This window comes from Salarias fasciatus, chromosome 13 (assembly GCF_902148845.1).
Source record: "Salarias fasciatus chromosome 13, fSalaFa1.1, whole genome shotgun sequence".
NCBI classification, from domain to species: domain Eukaryota; kingdom Metazoa; phylum Chordata; class Actinopteri; order Blenniiformes; family Blenniidae; genus Salarias; species Salarias fasciatus.
The window spans coordinates 1,842,230-1,854,729 of record NC_043757.1 but is presented as its reverse complement, the minus strand read 5'-3'; the positions used below and the strand labels follow the sequence as shown (position 1 = coordinate 1,854,729).

At 46.4% G+C, this 12,500-nt stretch overlaps 1 protein-coding gene across 1 annotated transcript in view; it reads right to left on the bottom strand.

Moving 5' to 3' along the window:
* Positions 1-12,500, bottom strand: part of bean1 (brain expressed, associated with NEDD4, 1) — a 36,301-nt gene that overhangs the window by 7,654 nt on the left and 16,147 nt on the right. Inside the window, exons 3-4 of the mRNA XM_030106293.1 lie at positions 2,053-2,256; positions 1,116-1,257 (exon numbers count right to left, since the gene is read on the bottom strand). Coding sequence (XP_029962153.1) covers positions 1,116-1,257; positions 2,053-2,256 — 346 coding nt within the window. The remainder of the gene's footprint in view (positions 1-1,115; positions 1,258-2,052; positions 2,257-12,500) is intronic.

Below are 12,500 nucleotides of genomic sequence, written 5' to 3'. Positions count from 1 at the left end.
GGCGGGTCGGGGCGGAGCGGCGGAGGGCGGCCGGTAAACGCTCCGTTAGAGTTCAGACCTGGCATTTGACGTAATTGGCCAAAAGGAGTGTGTCGGATCTGATTTCACCAACAGAGCCGTCACGTCTGTGGCTTCCAGCGCAGATCAGACGACTTCACTCCTCTTCGCTTCACTTGTTCTTAAACAATTCATCTTAAATATTAGAAAATATCCTCACTTAGTTCTTGAAGGAGGGATCTGGTCGATGAATATCGAATGAAGTGATCGATCGATGTGCAGGTTCATGTTTCAAGTGAAAGTGTGTTTCAGAAAAGCATAGCGGAGCAGAACTACACATCCTCCTCCGATCACATTCCAGTCAGATGGGTCTGATCCAATCCGATCCAAGTGTTTACATGACACCATTTCAATCTGATCATTTACAGCCTGCTGCCATCAGCTGCCTTCACCGGAACGAGAAATGGTACTCAGAGATGTAAAGAAACAGCCTCTATCTAACATCATTTCAGTTAAGATTAGTCCAATAGTTAAAAAAACACTGAACTCACAAAACAAACTGATCCTACTTTGTATCTTCAGTATTTTCCCTGATGTGTGTCGTGTGCACAGAGACCTGTCTTTAACTATCTTTAACAACAATTTCAGATTTGAGATGATCTTGCATCAGGAGGCAGTTTGCTTTGTGCAGGACTCTGGAGGTTAGCGTTTAGCATTTAGCATCCCAGCACTGTGAATTCAGACTCAAAATGAAAACTTCCTGAAGCTTCAAACCTTCAACTACGTTATCCTGAAGTGGAGCTTGAAAATTCGTTGTCCTGTTTTATGGTATGACTTGGAGGGAAAAGAGCTTGAAAACATCAAGTTAGCCTCGGCGTGGCTAGTTAGCTCTGCTAGCATCAGTCAGCAGAATGTGCTCGTGATTATCGCTTCTTTTCTTTGTTTATTTTCTCTAATTGACTCTAATCTCACTGGTTTAGTGAGATGATTCCCACGGTCTTCTCTAGAAAACACCTTTTCTCCAGAAAAGTACTTTCTGAATCTGCAGATATCGTTTTAGAGCACGAAACAAACCACACAGCAGACCTTCTGTTCCGTAACGTCGCACCAGCACTTACCGCGGCGGCGAGTCGGGATACAGGCTGTTGATCGGCGGCAGAGTTTCTCTGTATGAGTCAAAGTCTAAACCGGGAGGAAAGTCCTCCAAGCAGCTGGACCTCAGGTCTCCCGCCGAACCGCCGTAAGAAAAACCGTCTGGTCCTGGGAAGAGAAGAGACATGAGGCCGCCGGCGGGCATGTCGGGTCGTTCCGTCACAGAAACAGGCTAAATTCAAAGGAAGAGGCGTGTCTTCGCCGTATTCATTTTGAATAATTATTTAGAGATAACGTGCTAAAACAAAAAACACTTTCAATTGTGTTTTACTTTCTCGGAGAATCCGATCATGTTCCTTTATGCTGATGATGCTGTGGCAGCTCTGTCACTGAGAAAGTGATTTGTACTCTTGTTGATTGAAGTTTAAGTTGAATTGAGTTGCATTAGCAGCTAACTGGCGGCGAGTTAGCCTTGTTACATTCCGGCCAGGTTCCGGCCCACAGGAACCGTTTGTTCCTATTAATAAATTGAGTTTGATTAAAAATTCCTGCTCCTTCGTTCAGCTACAGTACCGATGCAGAAGAGTTCAGAAGCTAAGCTAACATTAGCAGTTAGCAGATGAGAGGAAACTTTCAGTTTTCAATCTGTGGGAAGAAAGTGTGTAGAAGAGCAAATATCAACAAAGAATGTACACATTACCAGAAATTCAAGTCTCTGTTGATCAAAACAGTGTTAGTCGTGTTGGCATCAGTGACCCAAGCTAACATTAGCATTCAAATGTTTCAGGATCAAATAATGAAATGTGATGAAGATATGAATTTTTAGGATTATTAATTACAATGACTCTAACTGCGACTCAAAATAAAGTCGATTCCCTTGTAAGAATGTTGATGGTTGTGGATGGTTGTGCTGTCTGGCGTGTCGGAGCGGCGGGGAAACCCGCGGCGAGGCCGCCGACTGACCGTAGCTGGCCCGGAGGTGCGGGTTTCGGAGCCGGCTGTCTTTGCGCAGGCTGCCCACGATGATGGTGATGCAGGACAGGAAGAGCACGAGGCCTATAACGATCCCCGCCACCACCAGCGGAGACACCAGGAGGGATGCCTCCCCGCCCGACTCCCTCTCGCTGCGGCAGTCCGGGTACTCCCCATGGCTCTGGTTGGAGCTCACTGCGGGGAGACGGGCGGAGACGGAAAGGTCAGGCTGGAGGGGGAAGACGCTCCTGAACCCATTTCCAACCGAGAGCCCGATGTCAAGGTCGCTCGACTGGAAAAACAGCTGAGAAGGAACGCCGAGGGCCACGGCCGAACACACGAGACGCAAAGAGAAACCCACAAAACAAAGACGCAGCGCCTCGTTTTCAGGCCTTCTGACTGAGCGACACTGACTTCCATTCACTTCCTACAGACTCTCTCCAGACCCAGACGTGATTGAAAACAAGTCCCTGTGTCTCGCCTGAACCAGACTCCAGGGTGATTCACAGGGATGGATGTTCTCCGGTTGACCTTTGACCTCTCACTAGGTTATTAAAGCTAATTTACTATCCGGTTGAACCATACAGATGTCAAAAGAAGTCAAACGGGGCCGTCAGTTCACATCCTGGTTAACTTGAGGCCCCGTTTTCAAGTCAAAGCACAAAAGTGAAAGCTTTAGTTGTGTTTTTGGGTCCATTTACACGACAACAGCATTCAGAGCAACTGAAAAAACAACTTTCTGAAAATGGCTCACAAGGTGGAATGTTGCCAGAACTCTCTGTCTCTATGGAAACCTTGGAAAACGCAAAGACGATGTAGATGATGAACCACTGCTGCTCGTCCCGTGAACCACGGCCGTCGTAAACAGTAGTTCTGCACATGCTCAGTAGAAGGACAAGAAGAGTGTTTTCCTCCAGAGTGTCATGACTCCCAGTCCAGATTCTCCTGGTCCTGGTTCCTGTCCAGATCCTCCTGGACTTGCTAGTTTAAGAGTTGACAGTCACCATGATAACAATCCAATTTGGTGTTCTGTCCATATGAATGTCCTTGTGCTCCATTGTTAATGGTTAGTGTATTATTCTCTGCAACATGTGTGTGTGGGTGTGTGTGTGCGTTTCATTACAAAAACAAAAAAACAACACCGACTAGTGGCCCAACATAAAAACTACATTGTTTCTTCTATTTCCATGTAAACGGACATCTTTTTCAAAATACTGTTGTGTAAATTTCAACCTTTTCTAATGATGTGTTTTCACTTCAAACCTCGAGTCGGAAAAGAGAATTTATGTTCTCAATTTTTGGCTTATATGAAAAAAAAAAATACAGAAATTATTGAAATTACTAAAACACAGCAATTAAACAATGTCTTACACACACCTCAGAAGGTCATGAGACCCAGAATCCTCCAGTGATTTTAACAAAACGACAGAAATGTTGCTTCAGGCCTTAATGGAGTTACAGGACGGAGCTTCTTGAGACCCGCTGACTGGCCGGTTTTTCCGGGCTCCTGTAGAAGTTTCCTCACTTCTTGCGGTTGGATTTGGACTCGGGGGACTGGTGGGACCATCTGTTGAGAGCCTCGTTATATCCTGCCGTCCTCCCACCGCTGGGAGGCGGTTATTTGTGACGGCGGCGGCACGTTTGGGGTCGTCTCTCCGTCCGTTTGTCCATCAAGCTTCAGGCTTCGCTCTGACAGCAGCACATCGGGGGGGTTGTTATGTAACAGCAGCCTTGCCCTGCACGCATTACACCTCCTCCTCCTCCTCCTCCTCCTCCTCCTCCTCCTCCTCCTCCTCTCTCCCCGTCTGCAGCTCCCGGAGGACTCATTCCATTTCAGTGTGTGACAGATAATTAGAGCTACAGTCGGCGAACACACAGCCCCTCGCTCTCAGTCATCGCCGTCATTAGATTACAGAGCGACGCTGTTCCTCTTCATTTCTGTTTAATGTCTCATCTGTCTGTTTGCGTTGCCTCTCCACCCGTCGCCCGCTCCTTATCTGTCTTCCTGCCAATCGCTCTGAAGCCGCTCGCTTTCACAGCGCTGGAGGAAACTGACAGGACTCGGATTCGTACTGCCGAACAAGCGCTCGGGCTTGTATTGACGCCAGAGTCTACTGTATGTCGTAACCGCTGATCATACCAGAGAACCTTTTTCTGAAACACAGAATCATGTTCCTGAAAAGAGCAGCCAGAAGTTGAAATGGAAAACTCTGTTTTCACTGGTATTAAGAAAAGGACTGAAGATAGATTGACTTGTTGAACTCTGTTTTGTCCTTTTAATGACTAAAAAAAAGCTCTTATTTTGGGGCATTAAGCATATTTCAACACCAAAGACTGAAACGACAGACAATAATCCTCTGAGATTATAACTCCCATCACAGAAAAACCTTTGAATATTTCCACTATAAACATGAATTCAATTAAAAAAGTGTTAAAGTCATTCACAGATCCAGGCTGATCGTTGACTGTTAGTTGGCTCCTTTTGGTTTAAAGATGAGCGGATGCAATAAAACATTTTAAAGTTTGCTCCAGACCTCCACAGTCAAATGTGGAAGATTTATATGCGATTTCGAGCTCATTGTTACATCTGATTTCATTTATTCTTTTGTTAAAATGCTTTAATGTGATGAAAACATCAAATGTAGGTTTGTTCTGTGTTGTTCTCAATGAGATTCTCAAACAGAATAAATTTGTGTCATCAGCAAAAAATGAAATTCGCTTGAAAACATGAGAAGAAACACGTCAGTCATGAACACAGGATAAAGAGTTTGGTTCCCAACACTGATCCCTGAGGGACACCACATGCTGAAGTGACGTTCAGCTTTGATAGAATTCTAATCCTGAATATATCAGTTGTAAAAACTGGTTTTTAAACTGAGGATCATTTTCAGAACAAAGAAAATACTCACCAAATGTAAATTTATTTACCTTTTCTTGCATGTTTCAGTTTTAAAAATGCCAGAATCTGAGAAGCGTTGTCTGCCTGAACGTTATTTTGATGGAAAACACGATGGTGCTCAGAGCGACCGAAAACACAACTTTTTGGAAACGGCTCCCAAGGGTGGAACTTTTGAAAAAGTCTGTCTCTGTGGAAACGGGCGAAAACACAACTCTCAGGATTCACCTCTGTAAACAGATCTGCTGCACATGCTCAGAAGATGAACAACAACAACAACAATGGTCTCGTTTTCAGAACGTTTCCCTTTAAAGGTGAAAGTTTTCTCAATCGATGCGTTTTCACTTGAAACGCGGTATAAACAAGACTATCCTACAGTTCTTTCACGTTTTCAGGTGTGCAGATGAAAAGAATGTAAATGAAACTGTAAATAACTAAACATGTTTCTATATATTTTGAATTAACGTTGGACCACGAGCAGCAAGATGTCGATGCTCAGTCAATGAATTCTGCTCCGTTCTTCCACCAGAGTGCAGTTAAAGACAGTTTAACCACCAGCGAACTGCGTTTCCGTCACCAGATGTCACTCGTGCCGAAGAGTGGCCCTCGGGGAGGCGTCCATTGTTCTGCCCGCGTCTCTTTCTATCCATTACTGGACTGAATATAAAGCAGAGGGAACAATCAAGACCTCTAAATGATTTACACTCACAATATGATTTTCATTTGGGCGTCTGTGCTCCTCCATTCCTCCTCCCTTCCCCCCTCTGAACGTCTGCCGCTGTAATTCTGTTGTCGACAGTAATTTGGTTTTTTGCGCAGAAGAGGGAACAGTTTTCTCGCCCCAAACGGTTCCCAGCAGACCTCTGTCCCCTCCTCACAGCGCCACCCTCCTCTCTCTCTCCCCACTAATGTGATTTCCTCTTCATTTCACCTCCCGTCTCTTCTCCGCAAACTCCATTTTCTCCCAGAATCTCAAGAGACGCCTCGCAGAGAAATCCATAACGGTATGGATCTGGTGTCACGTAAACTTCCCTCCCCTTGTTGTTCGGAGAGATGCTCTCGGACGGGAGGTGCAGGTGGGATTTAACAGGGAGCGACGACTCATTCAAGGCATTGAAACACCAGATTTTCACAGTTTGGACCTGAAAACATTTCAGGAAGGAGCTCAGTGAGAACAGTGTGTCGATCCAGAGTGTCGTGAACTCTGCATTATATGTTGAAACACAGACTGAAGCGAGCGCGGCGTCAGAAGGGTTAAATGCTGGAACCTGAAGGGATTCGGAGAACTGGAGGTGCATTGTGGGAAGAGACGTGTTACATGTGGAGGCCTGAGGGGAGGGAACCCAGCTGTGGACGGACAGCGGCGAGTGTCAGAGTGAAAACACCTCAAAACATCCAATTAAAGCAGGGAGAACGTCAGCGGCGAGTCTTCAGACAGAAACAGGAAGTGAAGCGAGCGACAGAGCGGCGAGCAGCGGGAGGAGACGGCGGCTTTTAGAGCTCTGAGGTAAAGAACTCCGATCAGAACAAGAAGACTGAGAACCCGGAGACTCAAGCAGCAGCAGCTGATCCACTGTGACAGCAGCCTGTCAGTGAGGCTCACTGTACACCACCTCTTCCTCCTCCTCCACCTCCTCCTCCTTCTCCTCCTCCTCCTCCTCCTCATCCTCCTCCTCCTCCTCCTCCTCCTCCTCCTCCTCCTCCTTCTCCTCCTCCTCCTCCTCCACCTCCTCCACCTCCTCCTCCTCCTCCTCCTCCTCCTCCTCCTCCTCCTCCTCTTCCTCCTCCTCCTCCTCCTCCTCCTCCACCTCCTCCTCATCCTCCTCATCCTCCTCCTCCTCCTCTTCCTCCTCTTCCTCCTCCTCCACCTCCTCCTCATCCTCCTCCTCCTCCTCCTCCTCCTCCTCCTCCTCCTCCTCCTCCTCCTCCTCTATACACCCAGCCTGGCACGCCAGACTGTCTCTCCATGGTCAGGGATACATGGGACTGTCTTTATAATGTCTTTATATGTGTGTAATGCATAAATAAAGTCAGTCTGGCCTGCCAGGCTACTGTACACCACCTCCACCTCCTCCTCTGTACACCGTCATCACCTCCACTGTACACCTCCTCCCCTTCCTCTATACACCACCTCCACTGTACAGCTCCTCCTCCTCCTCCTCTTCCTCCACCACCTCCACATCCACCTCCGCAGTACACCTCCTCCTTATCGCTTTCTCTTCCACCACCACCTCCTCCCCCTCTTCCACCAAAACCTCCTCCTCCCTTTTTCACATCACCTCTTCCTCCTCCTCTTCCACCAAATCCACCTCTTCCTCATTTTCCACCACCACCTCCTCCCCCACTGAACATCACTTCCTCCACCTCCTCCTCCTCTGTACTCCACCTCCTCCACCATAGGGTGCCTCATCCTCCTCCTCCTCCACTGTACACCTCCTCCTCCTCCTCCTCCTCCTCCTCCTCCTCCTCCCCCTCCTCCTCCTCCACCACAGATTTGCTGCTGTTATTGTGATGAGAGACGTTCCGTCTTCTGGCCCACTCTGACTTTCATCAGCAGACTTTCTTCTTGCTCCTGAGTTGAGTTGGACCATCCAGACTTTCCAGACCGTGACGTTCCGGCAGATCTCTGTGTCTCTGGCTGATCGGAGCTCCTCTCAGTCCCTCGGTGAGGCTGAACCGAAGCCGTTGACTTTCCAGTCCCTGGTTCCCATATAAACAGGAACTGAAGCATGAGAGCGCCCAGGTGGAGGCGGCCCGTCGCACCGCCTGCCGGGCGCCTCGCACTACTCTGACAGTTGTTGTTTTGAAGGATGTAAAAGGAGCAAAAGGCAAACAGGCTGACCAGAGCGGCCTTCAAACTGTGAATACCTCCTATCAGAAGCTCAGAAGCAGCTTTCAGCCTGAGGAAACGATCCTTCAGTGGAAGTGGATTTATTCCACGCAGCATTTTAGTCCGACCTGCTTGTCTTTCTGTATTTAAACGGGATTTGAGTCGCTGACCTGTGAGTCACTCCGGCCAACAGAATCCTGCTGGCGGCACAGTTCAGCCTCAACAGGTGCAGCAACAACAGCAACAAGCGGAAATGAGGGAAGTGGGCGTTTTACGCCATTTTGTCACGTTGAGGAATGAACTTTGGGGATGAATTATTAAGCGTTAAAGTTCAACGTACACGCTGTGTATGTGCACGTGCGCGCGTGCGTGCATGTTCATCCACAGCCACTTTATTTCAGAGTGTCACAAGCTATAAAGGTTAAGAGCGCGCTGTATTGACCGCCGCTGCATCGCCTGCATCGCTTTATACATTAGCTGCATACATTATAGAGAAGCATCAAGCCGCCGCTCAGATTCCCCCTGACAGCCTGTCGCTGCGAGTTACCAGTCCACCCTTCCCAATATGAAGGATGCTGCGGCTGCGGCTGACCGGACGTCCAGAGGAGGAGGAGGAAGAGGAGGTTAAACACAGACCACCCAGTGGGAGTGTTGTTACGGTGACTGTCGACGTCGTGTGCAGCAGCAGCAGCGTTTCAGGAAAAGTGGCCTTTTCTTCCATGTCATTGCGTTCTTGAAAAGTTCTGCCTTGGGAGCCGTTTTCAAAAAGTTGCTCTCAGCACTGAAACGTCGTGGTGTAAACGGGGTCTGATGCTTCCTGTTCGGACTGGATTCATGCTGACGGCTGTGTGGGAACGATTTAATGATCCTTTTCATTCAGCGAAGGTGGTTTTTTAAAGCTTCTCTTTCCCCTCAGTGGGTTAATTTAGAAAATAAATCTGGAAACGCTTCGAGCGTGAAAAAAAAAGAAAGGAAAGGTGCTGAAGGTCAGTGAATATCACCGGAAGAAACACAGCTGTGCAGCCCACACACACACACACACACACACACACACACAAACTGTGCGCTTCATCCACGAAGAGGAAAATAGATCTTATGTCCGTCTGCATGATTGTTTCTTTTCAACACTTCTATCATTCAAATTATCCCAAAATCTCCAAATCATCCGACACGGAGACTCGAGATTCAGAACTTCCTTGTTTTTCTTCATGTTATTGATACAATCTGACATTTTCTCCTGCCAGTTTAAAACATTATAATCCTTCAGGCATCCTGAACCTGAGCCTGCAAACCTTTTCTGAAAAGAACATTTAAAATGGATCCGTTTCCACCTGAAACCTGGTGAAAACAGGATCCGGCTCTCGTCTTCGCTGCAGAACCTGACCGGGTCAGAGGACAGCGGCAGGCCCGGGGGGAACATCCTCCAGCCTCCGCCGTGCCGTTCCTCTTCCCTTTCTCCCCGCCGTCCTTCCTGTTGTCGTATTGAGCGGACGCCGGGAGGGCTCCGGCCATTAAGCCATCATGTCGCATTACGGCTGCAGCAGTGAAAAGATGGCAACCTGCATTCGCCTCTGATCAACGCGGCAGGAAAGACGAGGGGAAAAGTCCTCCTGCAGCGGGCTCGCATATCGACTCTGACTCCACAGGAACTCGGAGGCGCACTGAAAGACGCTGAAGTGTCGCAGAGTCCCGTCACGCTAGCTTTACTCATCGAGGGAAGAATTCATTCAATAATAATTTAAAATAATCAAATCCTTGATGCACCAATACCGCTTTATTGAGACTTACAAGCAAATACCAAAAAAATCAGGCACACAGTGGAGCAGTGGTTGGCTCTTTCAGTTCACAGCCAGAAGGCCCCCAGTTCAAGTCCGGGTTTGATTCTTTCCGTGTGCAGTTTGCATGTTTATCTTGTGTGTTTAGCTTTTTATGGGCAATTAATCAGTTTTTCCTTGAACGGCAATTTTTATCACAATTCATACACAAGTTTTTTAGCTAACCAACCAACCAGCCACCCATCTATCTATCTATCTATCTATCTATCTATCTATCTATCTATCTATCTATCTATCTATCTATCTATCTATCTATCTATCCATCCATCCATCCATCCATTCATCCACCTATCTATCTATCTATCTATCTATCTATCTATCTATCTATCTATCTATCTATCTATCTATCTATCTATCTATCCATCCATCCACCCATCCATCCATCCACCTATCTATCTATCTATCTATCTATCTATCTATCTATCTATCTATCTATCTATCTATCTATCTATCTATCTATCTATCTATCCATCCACCCATCCATCCATCCATCCACCTATCTATCTATCTATCTATCTATCTATCTATCTATCTATCTATCTATCTATCTATCTATCTATCTATCTATCTATCCATCTATCTATCTATCTATCTATCTATCCATCCATCCACCCATCCATCCATCCACCTATCTATCTATCTATCTATCTATCTATCTATCTATCTATCTATCTATCTATCTATCTATCCTTCATCTTTTCAACAAATCAACTCCAAAAAAACCAGCCAGCTAATAAATGAACTAACCAACCATTCAACCTGCCCTCTATCCATCCATCATCCATCCATCATCCATCCATCCTCATCAGTCCATTCAACCAATCAACCAACCAATCAGCCATCCATCCATTCAACAACCCCCCCCACTAACCAGGTACTGAAAACCCGGTAAACGACCACGCACAGTCCTGGAAACACCTGGACTGAGCTTCTCCAGGTGTTCTGTTCGTTACTCACTTCGTTCCGTCTGCGGCTGAAAGCTCGAAACATTTCAGGGACGTTTTCAACACTCATGAAGCCATTCTCAGTCACACACACACCAGTGTTAAATTAGGATGTGTGTTTAGATGAGACCGTATGTAGGTCACAAAACATTACTGTGAGTGAATATGGGTCAGAATGCAACACACATCCCTAATATCTCTCTCTCTCTCTCTCTCTCTCTCTCTCTCTCTCTCTCGTGGTATCGATGGCAGAGACAGATTATTGGACCCTGCTGGCCCATATTCTCGTCTTCCCCTTGTTCAATCGTTCACCTCTCTGCTAATTCATTCACCTGCCGCCATCTTTTGTTTTCCTCTGGATGAAGAATTTGCTGTTGAGCGTGTGAGACCTGATTTTAATGGCATTCCTGCTGCTTTTAATGATTGAGAGGATTTTGTTTTGGAGCGACTCGCTCTCCAGTTCTGTTTGCTCTGTGAGCATCGGATCCATGAAGACAGCTGGACGAAGTATGAATTCATCAGTAACGTCTACGGTTCTCCCGTTGTTCACGTTTCCAGTGTCATGTTCTCCTCAGCATGAGGTGGTAGCTTCATTACAAAACAACTAACAGCAACAGCCAATTTTACCAAGACAAATAAACCCTTAAATACATCCAAATTACTTCAAATGCAGGGACAAACTTTGAAGGAAAAATGAATGAAAACCTTCTTCCGAGGTCTGAACCTTCCGTTCTCTGGGAAAGAAAAAAACAAACAAAAAAAACATGACTGTCAATCTCTGTGTGGAGAACAATTCCATCTTAAGCTATAAAATAAACTGAGAGTGCCAATAAGAGTTTTGATTCCTTCGTATCACTGTTTGTGTTTTTGTTCGTCTCCTTTTCCCTGAAAGTTCCCATCCTCAGTCTCTCACTGAAGCATTCATCTGGCAGAGTCTCAACACTGACAGCCTTCCAGGTCTGATCCACATTTGAAACGAGGGTTTTGTTCTGGTTTTCTTTCATCCGTAGCCTTTCGCTATGGAAGCGGACATTTCTTGACTGGTTGGACTATTATAAGAAAAAAAAAATGTCAATTTGAATCACAGTTCGACACTTTAGTGGCGTGAACCAAACCGAAGGTAGATGCAGCCAGCGATGGCAGAACGTCCTCCGAATGGGGTCATTTCTGTAAATCCAGCTTTGATTGATCAATAAACAGACCGCAGATCTTCTGGATCGGTCAATAAACGTCGGGGAGCCGCCGGGGAACGGGCCACATGAACTCAGGTTACACTTTAAATCCCGTTTTGATGGTTATATCAAGAGCGCAGAACACACACACACACACACACACACACACACACACACACACACACACTGTGCAGTCCGCTGTGTGTTCCCGTACATGTGCGCACTTGACCATCTCAGCTGTGGCCATCTGGTGTGATACAGTGCTTACACAGTTTTTTCCTCACTTGCGTGTGTGTGTGCGTGTTTGTGTGTGTGTTTGTGTTCCTTGGACGTCTTCGAGGATTATGTGACTAATTTCCTGTCGCCATCTCACCCTACAAGTCACAACACGCCGCTCGTCTTCCTCTCGCCGCTCGTCTTCCTCTCAGCTAGCAGGCATTGACATAACTGCTTGTTTCAGCCGAGAAAACAGCAAATAGTTCAGTTTTAAGCTGAAAGGTCAGAAAACATTCTGAAGGTGAGTTGATGGAGAGGAGATTCCTCAGGGGTCTGATTTGGTTCCCTTCTTATTTTCTCACTTTAATAGAAAAGTTCACATTTTTGCAGATGACTCTCAACTGTTTTTATTTGTATCAATCTTTTGGTAAAATGTCCCTCCACCATCAAACAGTGTTTAAAAACACGACTTCTGAATGTGTCCTCAGTCTGAATTTATATTCAAACTTAGATTTATGTCCACATCTGTAGTTTTTGTGTGCTTTA